Below are 25,907 nucleotides of genomic sequence, written 5' to 3' on the forward strand. Positions count from 1 at the left end.
TAGCTCATTGGAGGTGTGCATTTTGTGGACTTTGTGGCCTTGAGTTGGCTTGAAACTGCATCATATGACCAGTGTAGAAGTGGTCTTAGATATGAAGGAGGTTTTGAAATTCTGCCTTGGAGCCTCTTGCTAAGCAAACAAATCACTTTCTGCAATGACTTTTTTTCATTCCAGTTTCTAATAACAGTGAGGCAGCAGCAGGAAGGTTAGAATCACAAGCCAGCCAGCACTGGGTAAATTTTCTCCAGTCTGAATCATTCTTCTTCATTATATCTGGCAGGGAGAGAGTGAGTGAGCCTATTTCCAATAAAGTCTAGTGCACAAATATAACTACAGAATGAGCTGTGGCAAATATGTTTCTGAACGTACCACATAAATGAGGGGGAAAAAGTGCTGCTAGATGTTACCATAGTGTTGGGCTAGAAGACCTAGAAAATTCCTGGAGAGGTATCCTCTGTAGTTTCCATCAGAAGCATAGCATAAAATTGCCTAGAGGACAAAGAAAATTCTCACATATTATGCCCAATAGATGAAGATGCATTTTGTTAAAGTCAGAAGCAAATTTATCGTGTCAGAAGCAAAGTGAGAATACAGTTATAATGTACAGAAAAACCACAAACAAAGTTAAAAACTTGGCATATACTAAATTTCCTTTGACCAGAAGCTGACCACTTCGAGTGCTCTGGTGTTGCTGTAAGAAGGTCCTCCGTTGTGCATGTGGCAGGGCTCAGGCTGCATTGTCTCATTAAGAGCCACAGCCACTGTGGTTAAAGTATATAGGGATATTTATGGCATTAGACAAGTTATGAAGCAAGTTTGTTTATTTGTTCATTTCTTTTACGCAGCACCTTTCTCCCATTACAGGACCTAAGGCAGCTTACAATGTGAATTAAAACAGAATACTGTACAGCCCATTCACTTATAAAACTGGAGAACAATTTTAAAAAGACAGTCAAGCACTGAATTAAAACAATTTACTGCAAAAGCATTGGAAATATAACAAAATTGGGAGAACGCAGTAATCAGTGTTTAACTACTATTTAATAAGCTTTCACAACAGCAAGTTAATAGTCAACAGTTCACCCTGGGGATCATCGATTACTTAGGAAAGTAATTACCGTAATGACTTTCCCCCCCAAATTCTGACTAAAACATCATAAAAACGGATCCATACCCAAATACCCTGTATGCTTTCTTAGTGAGGCTTAAAAATAAACATACAAATAGGACAGGGCTGTGTGAATATCATTGCATTTAAAACAGGGGGAAATTGCTATCTGGAGAAGAGCCTGAATAAAAAAAATGTTTATTATAGGAAACACTGCAAGACATTCAATTATACATAGTTGAGACAGCCAAAACAAATTATGCAGCAAACATTTAGGGATCAAACCAGAGCATCTATAATAAATGTGATAAAATTCAAAATACATATTTAGAATAAATAATACAGGTCATAGCAGTTAGATAGTTAATGGTTCTTTCCTGTTTCAAAGCTCTTTCGCTTTTCCAGAGCTGTTTAAATACAACAAACAAACATTATGCAACAATTGTGGTTAGATATGGTTAAGAAATATATACAAACTCAGGAAAATAGCAAATCAGCAATAAGAAAGTGTTTCTCCAACTAGCTTCACAATTTCCACTCCTTTCTTATTGATCCCAAACAAGGAAGGAAAAGGTAAAGGTTGTCCCCTGATGTTAAGTCCAGTCATATCCAACTCTGGTGGTTGGTGCTCATCTCCATTTCTAAGCCAAAGAGCCAGCGTTGTCCTTAGACACCTCCAAGGTCATGTGGCCAGCATGACTAAATGGAACATCATTACCTTCCTGCAGAAGTGGTACCTATTGATCTACTCATATTTACATGTTTTTGCATTGCTAGGTTGGCAGAAGCTGGGTCTAACAGTGGGAGCTCACCCTGGTCCCTAGATTCAAACTACTGACCTTTTGGTTAGCAAGTTCAGCAGTTGAGTGCTTTAGCCCGGGGGCTTTTAGAGGACTAAAAAAACCCAAACCAGTATGACTGCACTGAATGCTGTTACCTTCCCACCAGAGCGGTACCTATTGATTTACTCACATTTGCATATTTTCGAACTGCTAGGTTGGCAGAAGCTGGGGCTGACAGCGGAAACTCACGCTGCTCCCCAGATTCGAACCTGCGACCTTTCAGTCAACAAGCTCAGCAGCTCAATGGTTTAGCCTACTGCGCCACTGGGGGCTCCAAAATATTGCCCAAACAAGGAAACAAGGAAACATGTCTGGAACTGAAACATGAAAAGCAAGGGGAGATTAAAAGGTCAAATGAAGCAGCAAGTTTTCAAGACTATTGTATTACTATTACGAAAATGATCAATTAACATGTTTTCTAAGGCTTAGCAGAGCAAGCAAGTCAGTTCTATTTTGGCAACTGCGGTCAAAGAACAAAACACAAATGCATTTTGATATTTATTTTAAATGCCTCAGAAAATAGATTTCTAATGGTGTCGTATGCAGTGAAATCTAAAAGAAATGCTACCAAAAGACTAATAAAATATATTTACCACTCAAATATCCTGCTTTCTCTATGAGTAGCTGAAGGGAGCTCATGGTTCTTTTCACCATCAATTTTACAAAAACCTTCTGAAGTTGAAAATAGTAAATGAATAATCCTTAATTGAGAGTTTTGTGCCGTTTTCTTTCCTGGTATTTGAATGTCCAGAATTATTGTGGAGGAATTATGCTACAGAGAAAAATGTCTGTTTTGGGGAGAGAGGGAATACAAACTTATTTTCAAAGCAGAAAATGGGTTTTCAGTACACAAAATGCTTTCTGTGCACAATGAGTCATGTGGTTTTCTCCACAGAATGATTCCTCTACAATTTTTGGAATGCAAAGAGAATACTGGGTTGCTGTGAGTTTTCCAGGCTGTATGGCCATGTTGCAGAAGCATTCTTTCCTGACGTTTCACCCACATCTATGGCAGGCATCCTCAGAGGTTGTGAGGAAAACTCACAGCAACCCAGTGATTCCAGCCATGAAAGCCTCCAACAACACAACACTGTGGAGAGAAAACTATTGTCATTATTTGTCCTGACATGCAAGGAAGAAATAATCTGGGATTTATGGCCCTTCCAAGTACAGTGTGCCAAAGACCTAATCCAACAGAAATGTTCTAAAAAGGGCTGCTAAAATTCTTCAGGTAAATTGTTAGCTGAAGTTCTTATTGCAAAAGCTTGAAAAGAGTGAATACTGCAAGAATATCTGCTGTGAAGCCAGGTGGATTGTAATGTTAAAAGCTTTCTTCACACAAAAATAGCCTGAGATCAATACATATAAAGAACAATATGTCAGGTTGTGAAAGGTTTTGGCTGAGGGATGAGAATGGATATGCACTTCTACTTGCGCACTTCTCTTGTGAATGCCACATGGCAAGGGGTTGGACTGTGGTCTCTTCCAACTCAATGGTTCCATTTGTTTCCTTTCTCTGTAAGAAGCAAACCTTTGGAAATTGGTGGTTTTTTAAAGGCCAGTAAAAGTTTCCTCAAACCTTTGCAGAAAAAAGAGTTGCATATGAACAGTAGTTATTTGGCATTTAAAAGTTCTTCTGTAAGACCAGGACCTTCGGGTGGTTGAAAGACACAATACAAGTTTTTTTTATCATGTCTGAACCAACTTGAGAATATACTGCAAGTTGCTTTTGATGTGAGAGAATTGGCCGTCTGCAAGGACATTGCCCAGGGGACACCCGGATGCGTTACCATCCTGTGGGAGGATTCACTCATGTCCCTGCATGGGAAGCTGGGGCTGACAAATGGGAGCTCACCTCATCTGCAGATGTGAAATGCCAACTTTCAGGTCTTCAGATCAGCAGTTTAGTCAGCACAAGGGTTTAACCCATTGCACCACCATGACTCCTTAACAATACAAGTTATTTATTTATGTCACTTTTATCCCACCCATATCAGTTCGAAGGCAACTCAGAAATTAAGAGTTTCTCTAGAATTTCTAGAGAAATTCTTAAGGCAACCATCGCTCTTATCAATAGCAGGGGGGAATTTCCATTGCTCATAGCTAGGATGGCTTGGGAATGCCAATTGAGAAGTTCCAAAATCAAAGAGATATCTATTACTCTCTACATCAGCATTTCTCAACCTGGGGGTTGGGACCCCTGTGGGGGGGGGGGTTGCAAGGGGGTGTCAGAGGGGTTGCCAAAAACCATCAGAAAACACAGTATTTTCTCTTGGTCATGGGGGTTCTGTGTGGGAAGTTTGGTCCAATTCTATCATTGCTGGGGTTCAGACTGCTCTTTGATTGTAGGTGAACTATAAATCCCAGTAACTACAATTCCCAAATGTCAAGTTTTATTTCCCCCAAACTCCATCAGTGTTCACATTTGGGGATATTGAGGATTTGTGCCAAGGTTGGTCCTGATCCATCATTGTTTGAGTCCACAGTGTCCTCTGGATGTAGGTAAACTACAACTTCAAAAATCAAGGTCAATGCCCACAAAACCCTTGCAGTATTTTCTGTTGGTCATGGGAGTGCTATGTGCCAAGTTTGGTTAATTCCATCGTTGGTGCAGTTCAGAATGCTCTTTGATTGCAGGTTAACTATAAATCGCAGCAACTACAATTCCCAAATGACAAAATCACCCCCTCCCTCCCCCCAAACCTCACCAGTATTTAAATTTGGGTGTATCGGGTATTTGTGCCAAATTTGGTCCAGTGACTGAAAATACATCCTGCATATCAGATATTTACATTACGATTCACAACAGTAGCAAATTGCAGCTATGAAGTAGCAACGAAAATAATGTTACGGTGTGACATTATTGGTCAGCCAGAATGCACAAAACACTTCATGTGTGCTTTTGAAGCTCTGTTGGTTTCCTCTTCAACTCACAAAATATATTTTAAAAAATCATGCAGAAGAAATGAAAAGTGATGGCATTGAGTCAAAGGTCTACATTTTGTATCAGATGTTTTTTCTGTTGTTGTTCAGTTGGTTAGGAGGGATCTCAATGCAGACAGAGGTCAATCCATTTTGGTCATATGGGGACTGAGACATGAACAAGACTCTCATTGAATATTAAGCTTTTGACCCAGCTGGTATATCTGTCTGCCCAGGTGCCTTGAAGGTATGTCTCTCCATCACATTTCTTCTGAATTCTCTCTTTACGAATGCTAATTGCTGCAGGACAAGATTTACAAGTGATCAGCAGCTATTTAGTATTCAAAAGTACAGCTTCTATGTCTCTATCTCACCAACATTTGGAAATTCTACCTTTCCAGTCCTCACAGCTCCCAAAACTTCCTTGGCTAATATGACCAATGGCTTTGCGGGGTAAGAGATTCTGGGGAATGTAGTCCATTCCCTACCCCCCCCCCCCAATACTTCTAAAGTTCAGATTGCCTCCTTATTTGTTATGCTAATTTTCCCCTCCTTCTAGCCCTTTTCTGGAGCCACAGTAGCACAGCAGGTTAAATAGCTAAGCAGCAAAACTTGCTGACCAGAAGGTCGACAGTACGAATCTGCAGGACAGGATGAGCTCCCATTGATAGCCCCAGCTTCTGCGAACCTAACAGTTCGAAAACATGGAAAATGTGAGATCAATAGGTACCGCTCCAGCGGGAAGATAATGGCGCTCCATGCAGTCACATCGGCCATATGACCTTGGAGGTGTCTATGGACAACGCCGGCTTTTCGCTTAGAAATGGAGATGCATACCATCCCACAGAGTCAGACACCACTAGATTGAATGTCAAGGGGAAACCTTTACCTTTACCTTTTAGCCCTTTCCTAAGACCAACTTTGTCCACAAAGATTTTTCCAAACTCTCCTGACCATACCAGACCCTCCCTTTACTCCATCTTCACCACACTTTCCAATCGATACCTTCCTCTCTCTTTTTCTGCCTTTCCATCCAGTGTATGTTGCATTCCTACTCAGCAAGAGCAATTTTCTCTAGTCTGTTTAAGACTCAGTTTAGTGTAATTGCAAAATCAATATTAACTAGCTGGGAGCTCTAATGATGGCAAAAATCTATCCCCACCTACTGCTCCCTGCTGCAGCTCAATGTACAGATGATTAATTCAATTTGTTTTCCATTATGTAATAGCTAGTTTTTATACAATCTTTCTGGCTGCACAAATGTTTACAGTGTCAGCAGTGATCCTGCTGCAACATCTAGAGCAGGCATGGGCCAACTTGGGCCCTCCAAGTGGTTTGGACTTCAACTCCTACCATTCCTAACAGCCTCAGCCCCCTTCCTTTTCCTCCTCAGCTGAGGATGAAAGGGAAAAGGAAAGTCCAAAACACCTGGAGGGCCCAAGTTTGCCCATACCTGGTGTAGACCCATATAATGAAGTTCAATGCAATTAATGCATTATGTGGAAGTGTAGATCAGTCCCAATTAATGTGAGATGTGATGCTAAAGGAGAATTCTGCCAATATCATAAGACCATAGATACCCTATTAGGGAATAATTAGCTCAATTGTTAATCAAGGTGAAGACTGCAGTCAAGAAATTGGAAGATTAGGTCTTAGTTTCTGATACAGAACATATGCCATTCAGTAGTTGCCATATGGTTGTCCACAGAAAACTATACTTAGTAAGCCTCAGCAGGGGTTTCGCGAGATCAGTCGTACTGACTGCAACAAGGTAGTAACAGTGAGGCTGAGGACCATATTTTAGTTCTTGCGGACCACTTGTGGTCCATAGACCACAGGTTGGAAATCACTGGTCTAGAGTTTGTTGTCAGAGATGAATCTGAGTGCCTTACAGTATGGTGGGAGTATTCCAAAACTACAGCAACATTTTATTAGGAGTCCCCAATTGTTTTTTCTCCTTTTCAGTAAATAATAATAATGATGTTCAATCCCAGGCAACAGCAGAATTGACGATAAGCAACTGGAAAAGCTTACACGATACGAGGATTTAAAGCTTGAACTGCAAAGACTCTGGCACAAGCCAGTCAAGGAGGTCCCTGTGGGGATCGGTACACTGGGCGCAGTGCCTCAGGACCTTGACCTTCACTTGAAAACAATCAGTGCTGACAAAATCACCACCTGTCAGCTGTAAAAGGTCACCCTACAAAAGCCACCAGAGTGATCTTGTTTGCTGTGTACTAATCTTGTTATGTATCAAATAATAATAGTAATAATAATAATAATAATAATAATAATAATATGCATTATTTGCTAATATATCACACAGTCCTAGACACTTGGGAAGTGTCCGATGCGTGATCCAGTATAACAGCCAGCATAGTGACCTTGTTTGCTGTGTACTAATCTTGTTGTGTTTCAAATAATAATAATAATAATAATAATAATAATAATAATAATAATGTCATAATCTTTCTTTCCCACCAAAATTAGAACTCAAATGGTTCACAATATAGAAGAACAATACATTTTTTAAGAAAGGGGGGGATAGATTATTTCAGAATGTTGACATTCACTCTCTGTTGCAATTAGACGGCAAAATGAACATTTCTCCACTCACTATTGCCAACCTGCTGACATTTCCCCACCCTCCCTCTCCCCATAATATGTTATTACAAATTCATACAGTGCCACCAGCCCAATTTGCCCCCCTCAAAATATTTTTTACAGTATTTACAAGATAAAAAGCTTACAAGATTACAAACTCTTGACAAGATCAAAATGTAGGCTCTTGAGTGGCAGGTTCTTGGTACCTTGTTCTTATCATGTTAGATAGGGGCAGAGTCAACACGTTCACCCACAACCACTTCTGTTCACACACACACACACACATTGACCCTTCATATCAGCAGCAGTATGTGGCACCTATTTAGAAATTTCATTTGTAAGTAAATAATAAATTATCTGTAGTTTCTGGGGTCATATCTGTAAGAAGAGGACATAACTGGAACTGTGAAAATGAAAATTCCACTGGAAAAAGGTGACATTCTCATTGAGGAATCATAGGTCATTTGGGTGTCTCAGGAAAGAGCCTATTTCCCATTAGCATGTAGCCTGATGTGGAGGGTACCTGAGTGAAAGGACAAGAAAGCATCCTTTTCCCCATCCCATTTATAGAATCAGATTGAGCGAATGGAATGGCATCCTGCACCACACCTGAGGCATTAGGCTATTTCAAGGGGGTCAATGAAAGCCATAAGACATGCATTGTTCTCTGCTTCCCAAGAGAGGAACGCCTGGAGATCTTTGAGGAACTACAACCATTGGCTCCATGAATCTGTTGCCTGAGACATTTGTCTTAATAGCAGGACCTAGTCTGAGAATAGGGTTGTCATGCTCAACAGAAATGTCCATCTATTTATATAATCTGTCATCGATATTTAGAAAGTTACAGTTCTCCTTGTGGTATTGTCACTACCTGTGAGTTCTTATCAGTTGTTCCAGAACCTTCATCAACCATTAGCCCTCTCTGTTCAGAGATAGCAGTGTCTTGTATCTGATGGGACCATGCTTCAGGAAGAACCTCTTCGGCCTCTTTCAGCAACAGGCCCTGATAGCATCTGATGTTTTCCTCATGCAGTTGGGTTACTTCAGTGTTCCCTCCATAAAAGCCAGCAGTATGGTTGACTAAACCATTGGTGACGTTGGCCACGTGGACCTTGTTTCCACCTCTCTTCTTCCTGTTCTTGTCTTGGACAAGAAGGCAGGTGAAGACCTGCTTGAACCGCTTGCGAAAGTGCTTGGAGATCAGAGCATAGACAATGGGGTTGAGACAGGAATTGGCATAGGACAGGCAATGAGAAGCCAAGCGGCAGGCGTAGGTGGCCCGGTTGAAGGGAAAGTAGCCAAACCAAAAGCACAAGATCACTAGGTGATGAGGCAGCCAGCACAGGCAGAAGAGGACAGCCACCGCAATGATCATCTTGGTGACCCTGCGCTTGGCTTTACGAGATTCAGAGATCCTCTCAATGGGGTCTACAGCAGTCCACAGGAATTTAATGGTCCTAGCATAAGCCAGGCTGACCACAACGACAGGGAGGACATAGCCAAATACAAAGGTGAGAATGTCCAAAATCTTGCGGCGCTGATCCTCCCAAATAGGAACACAGATGGGCACCTTTTGATACTGGACTATCTGAAAGTAGCTGAGATATGGTCCTGCAAAAAGCAGTGACAGCGTCCAAATCATGAAAATGGCCAGAGCTGCATTGCGAGAGGTACGGAGATCTCGGGATTTCAGAGGATATCGAATAGCCAAATACCTAGAAACAGGGATACATTGTAATGTAAGACATCAAGGTTGTCTGACACATACACTCTGCCAAACATCTATCTTTTTCTCCCTTCATCATGGTTTTCCCACGGCTTCACTCAAGTCTAAAGTTGGAAATACTATTCTGGTCTTCCCAAACCCAGTTAGGAAGAATAATACAGTGGTGAGAGCTTTGGACAATTTTCATTAAATATTCACACACCCCAAAGTGTTTAAGACATTGTTCAGCACATAAATATAAGTGGGTTTTGCATAAGAATTGTGGAAATCTGCACATACACAAACTAGAGTTTAGCATCCTGTTAGCTATGGTGCTGTAAACTGGACTAGGAAGAATAACTGTGTCCTATTTGTAAGGGCACGTAAAAAAATCAGTAGGTGAGTGTGTTAACTGAAAATTCAAAGCACGAAGCTGATTGGTTGGGCTACACTCAAGAGGCTAGCTGAGCTTGGGAGTTTTGGCAACAGTTACATTTTTCGGTTTTAGCTGTGCAGGAACTAGCAGAAAGACTGTGTTCTTGCTTCATGAGCTGCTGGAAGAAGATCTTCCACATGGACATCTAAAGACCATTTGAATCTCTCTCAAAGGACATTGTGTGAGCCAATGCAACTGTTCACATGATTGTATATATGATGCTCTGCATTACAAAGAGCAAACTCCTTGTTTTTCTCAATCATCTGCCTGGCATATTTTCTTTCTCTGGGAAGACAGTGTGTGGACTGGTAAAAACATGAACTACATGTGATTTTCATTCCGCCACACTATTCACATTTACAGTCCTGGTACCACTACCACAATCATAAATGCCTTCCAAATTCACATTAAAATCCAAACTGTGGCAACATTTTTTTTGTGACCAAAAAGTCCCTGCTTTTGCTTGTTGAATAATTTTCCAAAGCTCTTTAGGATTTATGAATAGTGGTCAGTAACTGCACAAAAATATTTGTTTTTCAGCACAGTGAAAAAATTGAATATGAATTGTCCTCAGTTGCAAAGACAAAATACTGCATATTCTGAAACACATACTTTTCTAAGTGTCAGGAGCGACTTGAGAAACTGCAAGTCGCTCCTGATGTGAGAGAATTGGCTATCTGCAAACATGTTGCCCAGGGGATGCCTGGATGTTTGATGTTCTACCATCCTTGTGGGAGGCTTCTCTCATGTCCCTGAATGGGGAGCTGAAGCTGACAGAGGGAGCTCATCTGCACTCTCCCCAAATTCAAACCTCTTACCTGTCAGTCTTTAGTCCTGCCGGCACAAGGGTTTAACCCATTGCACCATCGCGGACTCCTATACCACCTACAGAAAGCTATATAGATGAGAATACTGCATACATTTTGTTAAAGTGCCAAAAAAAGATCCAAGCTTTGGTCTGCCAACAATTTATGGAAATTTGAACTTGGTTTACATAATTCCCATAGGATGGGATATAGAATGGGCTGTTTTCCAAAGTTAGCAGGAGGCATACTGAATGAGGAAACTGATATGCTTGACAATTTTTTAAAAATCCAACCTGAACTAAGAATATGTATGTTTTAACAGGAATATATTAATGCCGCATCGAGGATGTAGAAGGAGCTGCTAATTAGGACAGGCTTACTAAGGTGAAAGGGAAGGGAAAATATGAAAAAAGAATAAAAGTGATAATGTTTCAGAAAATATAAGCAGAGGAAGAAAGAAATACAGAATGTGCCATGGGAGCAGGATGGAGTTAGAAGCAGAAGACAAAAGAGAGGCGGTGGAACAAATAGGAAAATGAGGTGCAAGGACTGCCCTGGCCTTGAAGGGAGAAAAGAGGCAGCCACAGTTCCATCATACATAAGCCCAGCAGTAGATGAAAAGCTCTTCCCCCCGATCCAGCTGCCACTGTACTGGCTTCAATGTGAGAAAAGTGGCAGCCACAGCTCCATCATACATAAGCCCAGCAGCGGATGAAAAGCCCTTCACCCTGATCCAGCTGCCAATGCCCTGCCTTATCTGTCAGAAAAGAGGCAGGCACAACTCCATCATACACAAGCCCAGCAGCGGATGAAAAGTCCTTCCCCCTGTTCCAGCTGCCACTGCCTTGTCTTCAGTGTGAGAAAAGAGGCAGGCACAGCTTCACCATGCCTAACCGCAGCAGCAGATGAAACGGCCTCCCATCTATCCTAACTGCCACTGCCCAGGGCATGGTGGCCTGTTCCATATGTCTAGGCCTAGCAGACAGTGAAATGTCTCTCTGTCACAACTGCCACTGCCCCGGTCTTGAAGACACAGACCTATCCTGCTGAAGTCCAAAAGCAGAGGAATTATTCTCCTATCCATCCCAATTGCCACTGCCTTGTCCACAGAGGGAGAGAAGAAGAGGCAGTATCTGCTGAACCCTTCCCACACTGCCATCTTCTTTCCTTTTGTATCAAGGTTTAAATAAAGTCTGTCTGCAGCAACTGAAGTCACCCAAGGACAAAGGGGGAAGTGGGAGAAGAAAGAAACTGGGACATTTTAAAAGCAGTTGAAAAAGTGGGACTACAGAGGATTATTCAGGATTGTTCCCCGCCAAATGTGGACAATAACAGGAGAAGACTTACCTGTCTACAGAAACAGCTGCCAAGGTAAAACTGCTGGCATACATGGTGAGGTAGATGAAGAAATGTACTGCCTTGCACCCAAAGGCACCAAAGAGCCATCCATCCAAGGTGTAGATGGTGGCCTGGAAAGGGACGCAGAAGAGTATGAAGCAGAGGTCCGCCACAGCCAGGTTGAGGATGAAGAGGTTGGTAGTGTTATATTTCACCTGCCCATTGCGGAGCAGCACGGCAAGCACCAGGCCATTCCCTATAGTGCCCACGAGGAAGATGAGGGAGAAGACCACTGGCACAATGATGCCTGCGGCTCGTGCTTCCAAGCTGTCTGTAGATGCATTCCAGCTGTCTGGCATCTCCCCATTGGAGAGAAGGGGCCTGACAAAATAAGAAGTGGTTACTAGTATTGTTAGGTCAGGATTACCCCAAGATCTAAGATTTCACTTCCAAAACCTGGGTCACACCGTGTGACATCATAGGAGGCAGGCCCTAGTGATGTCACAGGAGGGCATCTCTGGTGATGACATTCAATGTGATGCATTCTTATGGATATTATACCATTAAAATAAAACAGCACATGTCTGAATAATAAGGAAAATTACAACTCCTATGCTGCCATAGCATTGATCCATGGTGTTAAAGTGATGCTCTCACCTCTGCAGGAGTCTACCATATACCATGCAGCTATGGACAAGTCTACATAGGGACCACCAAACACAGCATTGCCCAACATGAATCAAGGAACATGAAAGGAACTGCAGATTACTTCAACCAGAGAAGTCAGCAATAGCAGAGCACCTGATGAACCAACCTGAACACAGTATATTATTTGAGAATATAGAAAAGTTGGACTACTCTAACAACTACCATGTCAGGCTACACAGAGAAGCCACTGAAATCCACAAGCATGTGGACAATTTCAACAGAAAGGAGGAAACCATGAAAATGAACAAAATCTGGCTACCAGTACTAAAAAAACTCTAAAATTATAACAGTAAATAAACTCAAACCCCGACAAGAAAAAATTAGGAACAGCTAATCACCTCTCAACAAAGGATTCCCCCAGGCAGTAACAAGTCATACCTAAAAGTTGTCAGGCCATCAAATGCTAAGCAAGGTGACCATTTGAAACATCCAACCTACTTCAAACAGACAAGAGTTCTTTCTCCCACCCTGGACTTTCCACATATATATAAACCCAATTTTCCTAGTTTCCAACAGACCTCACAACCTCTGAGGATGCCTGCCATAGATGCAGGCGAAAAGTCAAGAGAGAATGCAGCCTAAAAAACCTACAACAACTCAGCTCCACAGGCTGTTTGTCTGTTTCTGTACACAATTTGAAGTGCTGGGTGACTTTGGTCTAGGCTATTTGAAGGACCGTATTGCTCTACATGAGCCCATTAGAGCATTACGATCAAATCTCTTTGCCAGCATGGTGGCCATCCTTGCTGGAAGAGTCTGACAACTGTAGTTTCAAAAAACAATAATTCAGTTTTTCTTCCTGATTTATTGTGTTCTGTAAACAGTGATGTACATTGATAATGGCATAGAAATAATGCTGACTGACTGTCATGTTTAAGAACCTGAATCTATATTCTTCAGCCACAGTTCTAACAAGCAAGTGGAAAAATTGCATTCACTCCTGATTTAACAAAACAACCAACTTCTGCCAGCATCTGAACAAAATACAACACTAGCTAGGGCTGATTATATTCTGAGCATCTAGAAGCACACTGCAGAGAACAGAAGATACAGAAGTCAGTTCCTACCTGAGCATCTGTTCTGAACTTGCTGCAACCCCTGGCTTTGGGGAATTTGTTGAAAAATAGTAGGGGAGCAACTTCAATGCTAGTAGGAACTATGCCAGCAAGATTCCAAACTTGCTCAAAATCAGGAGGGCAATTTATAAGGTTTAAATGGCCAACCGAGTTCTTTTTTCATGTCATGAGCAACTTGAGAAACTGAAAACTTCTGGTGTGAGAGAATTGTCTGTCTGCAAGGACGTTGCCCAGGGTGTTTTAGCATCTTGTGGGAGGCTTCTCTCATGTCCTTGCATGAGAAGCTGTAGCTGACAGATGGAAGCTCATCCCACTCCCCGGATTTGAACCTCTAACCTTTCAGTCAGCGGTCCTGCTGGCTCAAGGGTTTAACCCATTGCACCACTGGGGGCTCCTTCTTAATCGTAAAGAACTGAGTCTTTAGTAGAAATAGAACTGGGCCTGAGGCTTCTCTCATGTCCTCGCACGGGAAGCTGGAGCTGACAGATGGGAGCTCCCCCGCTCCCTGGATTCGAACAACCAGCAGGGTTCAAAAGAAGCTGCTATTTTAATTAAAATAATTGCCTCTGCAATCCATGGGTTTTTGTGCCACATATATAAATGGTACTTCATCAATCCAGGTAGTAAATATTAATATTCCCCTTTTACCAAATTACCTTGAGTCATATTTTGGGGAAAGAAAGACATATTATAAGACCAGATAAATATATAAGGTGTCATAGCTGTACAAAAAAGCAAACTAGCAATAATGCATGCAGAACGATCAAGGAAAAGGAAAGTAAAAGCAAGGAGAAGTACAATTGAGTGAAATATATTGATTCTATGCCTAGAGCAGCAATTAACAACCTGGGGGTTGGGACCCCTGGGGGGGGGGGGTCGTGAGGTGGGTGTCAGAGGGGTTGCCAAAGACCATCAGAAAACACAGTATTTTCTGTTGGTCATGAGGGTTCTGTGTGGGAAGTTTGGCCCAATTTTATCATTGGCAGGGTCCACAATGGTCTTTGATTATAGGCGAACTATGAATCCCAGCAACTATAACTCCCAAATGTCAAAGTCTATTTCCCCCTAAACTCCACTAGTGTTCACCTTTGGGCATATTGAATATTAGTGCCAAGTTTGGTCCAGAACCATCATTGTTTGAGTCCACAGTGCTCTCTGGATGTAGGTGAACTACAACTCCAAAACTCAAGGTCAATTCACATCAAACCCTTCCAGTATTTTTTGTTGGGAATTCTGTGTGCCAAGTTTGGTTCAATTCCATCATTGGTGGAGTTCAGAATGCTCTTTGTAGGTGAACTATAAATCTCAGCAATTACAACTCCCAAGATTAGTTTAATTCTATTGTTGGGGGAGTTTGGAATGCTTTTTGATTGTAAGTTTGGTTCAATTCCATTGTTGGTGGAGTTCAGAATGCTCTTTGATTGTAGGTGAACTAGAAATCCCAGCAACTACAACTCCCAAATGACAAAATCAAACTCCCCCTACCCCTCCAGTATTCAAATTTGGGCGTATCAGGTATCTGTGCCAAATTTTGTCCAGTGAATGAAAATGCATCCTGCATATCAGATATTATGATGCATAACATTATCAAAATTACGGTTATGAAGTAGCAACAAAAATAATTTTATGGTTGGGAGTCACCACAACATGAGAAACTGTACTAAGGGGCCGCGGCATTAGGAAGGTTGAGAAACACTGGGCTAGAGCAATGGCCAAGAGTCTTTCAATTGCCACGAAGATTTGAGTCATGGCCATATAGCCCGAAAAAACCTACAACAACCCAGTGATTCCGGCCATGAAAGCCTTCGACAATACAGTTTATTCTCACTTTGAAAGATGTAAACTCTGAAACATTGAACAGGTAGATTAAATTAACAGAATTAGGCCTATTTGCCAAAGATGCTGTATCTCTAATGTTTGTCACAATCTTACAGATTTCATGAGGGTTAACTGTATCTCCGACATTGACAGATACAATTTTTCCTCTGTATAGCACGAATTCTTTTCTATCCTGATGAGATTAAACCAATTCAATTAATGGCGTTTTTCTACATCTCGACTTATTGCATAAAATCGATTCAACAGGTCTACTCTAGATGGGACTAATTAGTAGAGTCCAGCCTGATCTTTAAGATGGAAAATTTGTACACCTTTTTATTATGAGAATGGTATACTGGCTTGGTATTTTACATGCTGTTTGGTGGGTAAAGCTGATGCTTTGCTTTGCATGAATGTACATGTGATCATTGCTCATTCAAGGAAAGAAAGAGGGTGTAGCTGAAGGTCAGGCAGTTAGAAATGTATGTGTGTGTGGTGAGTATCCAAAATAACCTTATGCATTGTTAAATTCCTAAGTTGTTTTTAGATGTGTTTATCTAGATTGGAAGCAATCATACTGGAAGGGTATTCACAACATTGGATGCCACAATGGATGTGATGAATGCAATTAGAAGTAGGAAAAGAACAAGGTTACATGTCAAATGACCACTGCACTTTTGTTCTCACTGGCTGGTTCCTTTGCCTTTAGCAGATTCAAGACACAAACACTGAAAGCAGGGAAAGCTTCTTCATTAGCAGTGACACAGGTAGTAGGAAAGGCATCGTCAGCCAAAAAAGTTCCTTTTCTTTAACTGCTATTACAGGCAAAGGAAGAAGAAGAAGAAATGCAACCCTGCCTAGAAAAGTGTTGACAATTTGGGTCGCTGTGAGTTTTCTGGGCTGTATGACCATGTTCCAGAAGCATTCTCCCCTGATGTTTGGCCCACATCTATGGCAGGCATCCTCAGAGGTTGTGAGGTCCGTTGGAAACTAGGCAAGTGAGGTTTATATATCTGTGGAATATCCAGGGTGTGAGAAAAAACTCTTGTCTGTTTCTGGCAAAGTGAATGTTGCAACTGGCCAGCTTGATTAGCATCAAATAGCCTTGCAGCTTCAAAGCCTGGCTGATTCCTGCCTGGGGGAATCCTTTGTTGGGAAATGTTAGCTGGTCCTGATCCATCAAGCTGATGAAGAAACACAACATGCACACTATCTACAGACCCACTAAGAAAATCCAACAAATGATATGTTTAGCAAAGGACAAGTGGGATCCTCTCACCTCTGGAGGACTCTACCGTGTACCATGCAGCTGTGGACAAATAGGGACCACCAAACGCAGCAGCATTGCCCAAACACGAATCAAGGAACATGAAATGCACTGCAGACTACTTCAACCAGAGAAGTCATCCATAGCAGAGCAACTGATGAACCAACCTGGACACAGCATATTATTTGAGAACATAGAAATGCTGGACCACTCTAACAAGCACCATGTCATACTGCACAGAGGAGTCATTTAAATCCACATGCACGTGGACAATTTCAATAGAAAGGAGAAAACCATGAAAATGAACAAAATCTGGCTACCAGCATGTAAAAAAACCTCTAAATTCAGGACAGTAAATAAAGAACAACACCTAGAAAACAGGGGAATTCCATACAAGAAACAGTCAAGGCTAGCTATCACTTTCCAACAAAGGATTCCCCCAGGCAGGAAGCAGCCAGGTTTTGAAGCTGCAAGGCTATTCAGTGGTAACCAAGCTGGCCAATTGCAACATTCACACTTGCCTCAAACACACAACAGTTCTTTCTCCCATCCTGGACATTCCACAGGTATATAAACTTCACTTGTCTAGCTTCCAACAGAAATCACAACCTGCTTTAAATGTGGACAAAATGTTAGGAGAGAATGCTTCTGGAACATGGCCGTACAGCCAGGAAAATTCACAGCAACCCAGTGATTCGGGCCATGAAAGTCTTCGACAACATGTTGATAAGTTGATTAACTTATCAACACAGATGTAAATTTGACCTGATCAGCTTTATCCAGTGAAATTGTATGCCTTAATGGTGACATTCATTAGCTTTCATGATTGCGTACATTAATGTAACAATGACATCAGGAGAAGTAACGGTCTTTTCTTCTCTGTGATGCAAGTGGTTCGGATTACAACCGCATGGGGCTGGATTAACTCCAGGTCACTCTGGGTGTCCGGGTTCAAGATTCCTTCTTTCTCTTTTGTAGCCACAAGCCTCAGCCCTGGCTCTGGCTCTGGTCCCTTCTGGAGGGAGTCCCAGCCAGGCACCACTTAACCCTCTTTATTTTGTGACATTCCAAAAGCGCTTAAATCTCTTGCTTCTCACAAATTAGAATTTCCCTACCTTTCTTTGTCAGGACTCAGTGTTTGACCAACCTGCCAGCAAGAGGCCAGGAGGAGGGAACAGTGCTTCATGAAGAATTGCTGATGAAAAGACTGCATCCATAATTTTGATGATTAATTAATGGTGCAATGGAGTAGCTGTCTCTATGGAAATTTATCCTGCCCGAGCTTGGAGAATTGCATTTTATTTTAGGGAACAAAGTTGTCATCCACAAAGTTTTCCAAGCTGTGCATTTCTCTCTCTCTCTCCCTCTCTCTAAAAGCAAATCTCTAAAGCAGTGTTTCTCAACCGTTCTAATGTCGTGACCCCTTCATACAGTTCCTCATGATGTGGTGACCCCCAACCATAAAATTATTTTCGTTGCTACTTCATAACTGTAATTTTGTTACTATTATGAATTGTAATGTAAATATCGGATATGCGGGATGTATTTTCATTCACTGGACCCACTTTGGCACAAATACCCGATACACCAAAATTTGAATACTGGTGGGGTTGGGGGGGGGGGTTGATTTTGCCATTTGGGAGTTGTAGTTGCTGAGATTTATAGTTTACCTACAATCAAAGAACATTTTGGACTCCACCAGTGATGGATTTGAACTAAAGTTTGCACACAGAACTCTTATGAACAACAGAAAATACTGGAAGGGTTTGAAGGGCACTGATCTTGAGTTTTGGAATTGTAGTTCACCTGCATCCAAACAGCACTGTGGACTCAAACAATGATAGATCTCGACCAAACTTGGCATGAATACTCAATATGCCCAAATGTGAACAATAGTGGAATTTGGAGGAGTAGACCTTGACATTTGGGAGTTTTGTTGCTGGGATTTATAGCTCACCTACAATCAAAGACCATTCTGAACCCCATCAACAATCGAATTGGGCAAACTTCCCACACTGAACCACCCTTCAGCCCTGCACGCTCTCCCTTGCCCGCACACGTGCACCACTGCCATGTGCCAAGCACACCTGCTCTCCCCTTTCTGCTTGGAGTCTCAGAAACAGTCCTCCCTTTGGCTGAGAAACCAGCTCAGAGGCTGGCCGTTCACAGTGGAGGATGGCTTTTGGTGGGAGGATTCACCATCTGTTTACAAAAAGGAAAAAGAGGACAGACCGAGAGATCTTCAGACTTCTCACCCAAAGGGGTTCCTAAGATCATCAGAAATATAAGTTTTCTGATGGCCTTTGGTGATCCTTCTGAAACTCCCCCAGGTTGAGAAACGCTGATCTAAAACCTGAGACATAAGGAAGGCCTTTGGTGATGTCATTATGTGTCATTGCTCAGAGTTTGTCATTCAAGTGGACACATACAGACTGGGAGAGGAACACATTGTCCTGTTTAGAAATTTAAGAAAGACATCCTAATGAATGGTACAGTTCTCAGGATCAAAGTGAGGGGATTATTTTGTCTCAGCTACTCAGGGAGATGGGATAAGAAACATTGAATCTTGTGTCCTTGTTTCTAGCTAGAATGTGGATACAGAGCAGAGTGGAGGGTGAGCCCTGGTGTTTCAACAACTGGTAGGAAAAGAGGAGCCTAAGTAAATACACTGATCCCTGGAACCTTTTCATTTGCAGCCAGAAATTAATTAACCCTTGCAAACTATAACAAGTCACTGCTCTGGAGATTTGTCGCTAACCCTTTCCTTTTGTCTGGAGGTGAGCCCCCCAGAACTAGAGAATTTGCACTCTTGTCTTTCACCTGGAGATAATCCATAAGAACTGAGACTTGTGATCTGGCAACCACAGTCAGCAGACCTACACTGCCTAAAATGTCAGCAGCATCTATGTCTTGGAAAAGAAGGAAATATAGTAAAAAAGATTACTACTTGAGTGGGAATTGGCTGTTTTGATCCATTGCCTTTCCACACCTATGAGGATTGTTGATGAGTGACAAAAGTCCTTGATCAGCTCTTTCGTCGTGTAATCCTCTTGAGCCATGCTCTTTTTCTATTTGCTTTTTTTCTGGAGTGCTATCAGAATTTCAAAAGGAACCAGTTCTCTGTGCTACATTATTTTTTATTCAGAGGCATGGCTATATGCTTTTGGCTATGAACAGTGGGTAGCAGCCTCTACAGAGAATGATATCTTCACACAAGGGAACTTGGGCACTGGACGGGGAGGACTGCAGCTATAAAATAACACATTTCCCAAAGCCATATTAGTCTAATATTGTTATTAGGCAAAAAAAAAAAAAAAGATTGCTAAAAGAAGTGCTAGTTTTTTAAAACCTCAAAATCTTTTCATTAGCAACAGATTAGCAAAAGTGAGGGAAAGAGGAAGGAAGGGGGGGGGAGACTTGATGTTAATCTTGATGTTGATGAACAGATCTAGGCAGCTCAAAAGCTTTCATAGACTTTTGGTTGATCTAATAAAGGGATGTACAGGTGTTTGAATACTTTTGAATATATTTGAATACTGCCTTTTCCCTCTTGTCTTTGGGGTCAAAGAAGTTAATGACAATATCAGATAAAGCAGCATTTCTCAACCTGGGGGTTGGGACCCCTGAGAGGTCACGGGTGGGGTGTCAGTGGGGTTGCCAAAAACCATCAGAAAACACAGTATTTTCCTTTTGGTCATGGGGTTTATGTGTGGGAAGTTTGGCCCAATTCTATTGCTGGTTGGGTTCACAATGCTCTTTGATTGTAGGTGAACTATAAATCCCAGAAACTACAACTCCCAAAAGTCTATTTTCCCCAAACTCCATCAGTGTTCACATTTGGGCATACTGAGTGCCAAGTTTGGTCCAGATCGATCATTGTTTGAGTCCACAGTGCTCTATGGATGTAGGTGAACTCCCAAGCTCAAGGTCAATTTCCACCAGACCCTTCCAGTATTTTTTGTTGGTCATGGGAGTTCTGTGTACCAAGTTTTGTTCAATTCCATCGTTGGTGGAGTTCAGAATGCTCTTTAACTGTAGGTGAACTATAAATCTCAGTAACTACAACTCCCAAATGACAAAATCAATCACTTCCCTAACCTCACTATTATTCATATTTAGGCATATTAGATATTTGTGCCAAATTTCATCCAGTGAGTGAAAATACATCCTGCATATCAAATATTTACATTACAGTACATAACAGTAGTAAAATTATAGTTATGAAGTAGCAACAAAAATAAATTTGTGGTTGGGGGTCACCACAAAATGAGGAATTGTATTAAGGGGTTGCAGCATTAGGAAGGTTGAGAACCACTGAGATAAAGCAATATGATGAAAACATTAGACACATGACAAACAATTTAAATTAAACATTAAATATATCTTCTGCAACAATCGAGCCTAATAGCTGGGCTATTTATCCACCAGTACCTACCCACCCAATGTCTATCATCAGCCCTAACATGGATTTTAATAGCATTTTGAAATTTGCTAATGTTAAAAGGTAATATTATTAAAATCGATAACAACCTTTGTTCTCTGAGGACCCAGCGTGGTGTAGTGGTTTGAGCACTAAATTATAACTCTGGAGAGCAGGGTTCGAATTCCTGCTCAGCCATGAAACACACTGGGTGACTGTGGGCAAGTCACACTCTCTCAACCTCAGAGGGAGGTAATGGAAAACCTCTTTGAAACAAATCCCACCAAGAAAACTCTGTGATAGGATCACCTTAGGTAGGAAAATGACTCAAAAGACATTCAATGAATGTTTACTTACTAGATTAGTGAAATCTACTGAAACGTCACATACCTTTGGCATTCAACATTTACTCCCCATGCAGTGCTTTTCTTTCAATAGATGCCCAAGCTCTTATCTTTCTACTCACTCTGCTGGGGAAGTCCAGTTTTCTATCCTTGTTCTTCAGTCTCTCTGTTTCAGCTTCTCAGATTGGTTCTGAGTGTCTTGCATTGAATCTGCTTCTGCTTTCTTCAAACCAGTGGGGTGTGCAGGCATATATTAATTGTCCCTCTCGGGAGTCCCATCTCTTTCCGTACTGGAAGATGACATGCCTTACTTTTCATGCCTCAAATGGGGACTCTTTCCTCCCTCCTTGCTTCCTAGAAATGTGCTAGGAAAAGTTGCACCTGCTGAAATTCTCCTTCTGCATACTACAGTAGAGTCTTGCTTATCTAACCTTCGCTCATCCAACGTTCTATATTATCCAATGCAGTTTGCCACCTGCCCAGATCCACATTGCAATGCTTTGGTGCTAAAATCATAAATACAGTAATTACTACAGAATGTTATTGCTTTTTCCGTCGATTTGTTGCAAAAAATGATGTTTTGGTCCTTAATATGTAAAATCATAACGTAATTTGACGTTTAATAGGCTTTTTCTTAATCCCTCCTTATTATCCAACATTGTCGCTTATCCAACATTCTGCCAGCCCATTTATGTTGGATAAGCAAGACTGTACTGTATTTCATCGCCCACTGAATGTAAGAACTCTGAGAAGGACTTCTAATCTCCTTCTCCAAATTTCCTTTGGGACCCCATTAGAAAAAAATACCCTTCTCTCCACTTCATCACATTTCATTCTTTCTCCCACACACAAACCTCCATGAATGGCAGTGCTACTCACTCGATAGGGAAGAGATGGGCAAGGTACTGCCTGGCCTCCTTCGGGTCTTCTTCACCATCCAGCAGCAACGCCTGGGAAGCAATGAGTAGCTCCCTTACCCTGCTTGACTCCAATACCAAGGGGAAAGAAAGCAGGAGGAACTCTGCAAGTTGCGCTGCACAGATCTCTACTGTGACTCTGCTTCATTTCCTTTAGCTACTTCTCTCTCCGCATTTCTCTGCATCTCTCCATCTCGCCCTCCCCAGCCAACATCTGTTTTGCTACTTCCTTCTCCCTCTCCTCTCTTGATCTCCCTCTCTCTATCAACTCTCTAGATTTCTGCTCCCCCTCTCCTGCTTTTGCAATGCCAAGCCTATTGATCTTTTGATTTTTTTTAAAACTTGAGGTTGCATATTAACTCTGCTATGGCCAGATCTGTTTAAACAGATCTCTATCTATCTATCTATCTATCTATCTATCTATCTATCTATCTATCTATCATCTACTAATCTCTTATCTCTTTCTCTGTACCTGACCACCTATCATCTGGCCATTTTACAAGGCTCTGTTGAAGATAACGAGCTTTACATATATTCCATAGGAATGTAGAGTGGCAACAAAATCATTTTAGAGCTGTATCTGAAGAATAAAGCAGACCGATTTGATGGCTAGGAAAAAGCAGCGCGTAGTGCCTCCCCTGTTCCAAATCTGTGAGCAACTGGTACACAATGAATTTTCAAGGGATTTATGCATTTTTACACCTTTGTATTTCTCAATTGACTTGAGGAGGCATATGTTGTTCTGTTCCTTTTCATTATGGTCACATGGCAGCCCTATAAAATAGGAAATGCTGAGAGAGATTGACTGGTCTTAGCCCACCAAGTGAGTTTCAGGGCTGCAAGAGACTTCAGCTGCATGGGACGTCCACAAATCCTAGCTTAGTGCTCTAATCACTATACCACACTGGAAATGTGCTAAAAGGGCAGTTCTATGCAGAACAGTGAAGCGGGTCTTGGCATTACAGACTTGGCATTGGCACAAGCAGGCTTGCAAGGGTTTCCATGAATGACTATGGCAGCCAGGGCCCTTCCACACAGCCATATAACCCAGAAAAAGATCAAGGTTTTTCTGACATTAAGTCCATTTGTGTCCAACTCTGGGTGTTGGTGCTCATCTCCATTTCTAGGCTGAAGAGCCGGCATTGTCCGTAAACATCTCTAAGCTCATGTGACCGGCATGACTGCATGGAGTGCTGTTACCTTCCCACCGGAGCAGTACCTATTGATCTACTCACATTTGCATGCTTTCGAACTGCTAGGTTAGCAGAATCTTGGGCTAACAACGGGAGTTCACCCCACTCTCCAGATTAGAACTGGCGAACTTTCGGTCAGCAAGTTCAGCAGCTCAGCAGTTTAACCCACTGCACCACCAGGGGCTCAATATAACACAGAATATCAAGGCAGAAAATCCCACAATATCTGCTTTGAACTGGATTGTTTGAGTCCACTCTACCATATATTGTAGTTCAAAGCAGAACATGTGGGATTTTATTCAGCTGTGTGGAAGGGGCCCCAGTGTGATGTAGAGGCTTGAGAATCAGGTGATGACACTGGAGACCAGGGTTTGAATCCCCACTCAGCCCTGAAGCCCACTGAGTGACTTCAGACAAGTCACATCCTCTCAACCTCAGAAGAAGGCAAAGACAACCCCCCCAAACAAATCTTGTCAAGAAAACCCTGTGATAGGTACAAATTAAAGGTACATAGCAACACAATTGTCTGAATGTGTGTGCCTAATTCTAATGGTTAATTCCTGAGGGATTCACAAGACACAGGACTGTACATGTCCTCTCCACAAGGTGATTGGACTGCAATTTCCAGCATTCTGTATTATCTGCTATGTTGGTGAGGCCACTGGGAGTGTCATTTCATCAACATCTAGAGAACCACACATTTTTCTCACTGATGTAGAGTTAGGTTTCAGAATTGTTGAAGATAGGCTCTGAGGTAGAAATATAATACTTTCCAGTTGGAGGTTCTCAGGTTAACTTCATGGCTTTGGGGAATTTAGTTGAAAAGGAGTATCAGAACACATTATGTAATATATTAAGTGGAAGAGCAGTGGGTTTCCAACCCGCTAAAAGGGATCATATTTCCTTGTGACACAAAATTGCAATGTGAATGCTGAATAAATATACTGATTCTATGGGCACATCTGCACTTTAGGATAAATGTAGTTTGATACCACTTGAACTACCTAGCTCTTTTTTATTTCTTCTTAAATTCATGGTTACTTGTGTAAAAATACTGTGCATAGCTACTCGCAGGTGTCAGAATGCATATTGGTCTTCTTCTTTGTGTTGTCAAAGGCTTTCATGGCCGGAATTACTGGGTTGCTGTGAGTTTTCCGGGCTGTATGGCCATGTTCCAGAAGCATTCTCTCCTGACGTTTCACCCACATCTATGGTAGGCATCCTCAGAGGTTGTGAGGACCTCACAACCTCTGAGGATGCCTGCCATAGATGTGGGTGAAACGTCAGGAGAGAATGCTTCTGGAATATGGCCATACAGCCCGGAAAACTCACAGAAACCCTGTCTTGTTCTTCTCATTCTTAAAGGCGAAAAGTGCTTTAAAAATCCCACTCAAAAAAGTTTACAAGAAGTTTATCCCTTGAGGATGTAAAGAACTGCTACACTATATCAGACGAGTCGGTCAAATCAATCATATTCAGAATCGACCCATTGGGATTTATAAGTCCCATTAATTCTACTCTAAGCAAATCTGGATACAATCCAGTTGTTCCCTTATTTACATTCAACTCACAAACAACTGTTCTCTGATATCATGGTTTCCCAGGTTCTTAACTAGAAGGAGAAAGCCTTGAGAGCCTATAATAGGTTTGTCTTAAGTCAAGAAGGACATGAAAGCACCAAACAATAGCAGCAGCAAGTGATATAATCGTACGACATCTTACACCTCCATGAAAGTTAATTTGACATCATGGACGTTATATTTTCATCAGATTGGCTGTGACCAACATGGTACCCTCCAGATATTTTAGAACCAGAAGTGCATAAGCAATACATCTGCTTTCCAAAATACACTTTCCCCAGCCAAAATAGGAGATGGGACAATGCTAACAGATTACAATTCAGGAGCAGTAGTGGCAATGAGAGAGCCAGCATACTGTTCCGGCCCAGTTTATCTGTCCGAACGTATCTCTCCTTATGAACCATCTAGGACTCTAAGATCGTCTGGGGAGGCCCTGCTTTCGGTCACGCCTTCTTTGCAGATGCGTTTGGCGGGGATGAGAGGCAGGGCCTTCTCAGTGGTGGCCTCTTGGTTGTGGAACACCCTCCCTAAGGATATGAGATTGGCCCCCTCCCTCCTAACATTTCGTAAAAAAGTTAAAACATGGCTTTTTGAGAAAGCATTTTCAAATGCAGTGTAATAGGCAAATATAGATCTATGGAATGACTGGGCGACATGAATTGGAAAATGATCTTAGTAAGGAGACACTGAGGATTTATGTTTTTATTGGTTTTGTAGCAGTTTTTATATTATTTGCCAAATGTTTTTAAATTGTATTTTATGTTGTTGGGGGTGTCGAATTGTGCCAACTGTAAACCACCTTGAGTCGCCTTCGGGCTGAGAA

General features: G+C 41.8%; 1 protein-coding gene across 1 annotated transcript; it reads right to left on the reverse strand.

Moving 5' to 3' along the window:
• Positions 1–707: 707 nt before the first annotated feature.
• On the reverse strand, positions 708–22,929 carry GALR3 (galanin receptor 3). Its single transcript, XM_060777017.2, has 3 exons — positions 22,274–22,929; positions 11,771–12,142; positions 708–9,191 (listed from the first exon to the last, which is right to left on the reverse strand). The coding sequence occupies exons 2-3, from the start codon at positions 12,118–12,120 to the stop codon at positions 8,318–8,320; spliced, it is 1,224 nt and encodes a 407-aa protein (XP_060633000.1). The 5' UTR covers positions 12,121–12,142; positions 22,274–22,929; the 3' UTR covers positions 708–8,317.
• Between the last annotated feature and the right edge of the window lie 2,978 nt (positions 22,930–25,907).

The sequence above is a fragment of the Anolis sagrei genome, chromosome 5 (genome assembly GCF_037176765.1).
Source record: "Anolis sagrei isolate rAnoSag1 chromosome 5, rAnoSag1.mat, whole genome shotgun sequence".
Taxonomy (NCBI): Eukaryota; Metazoa; Chordata; class Lepidosauria; order Squamata; family Dactyloidae; genus Anolis; species Anolis sagrei.

Bases quoted from the DNA above. Each gene is read 5' to 3' on its own strand.
- GALR3 (XM_060777017.2), bottom strand. From the start codon at position 12,120: ATGCCAGACAGCTGGAATGCATCTACAGACAGCTTGGAAGCACGAGCC. The intron at 9,192-11,770 runs GTAAGTCTTCTC...CCCTGTTTCTAG, and splicing joins GCAGCTGTTTCTGTAGACAG to GTATTTGGCTATTCGATATC.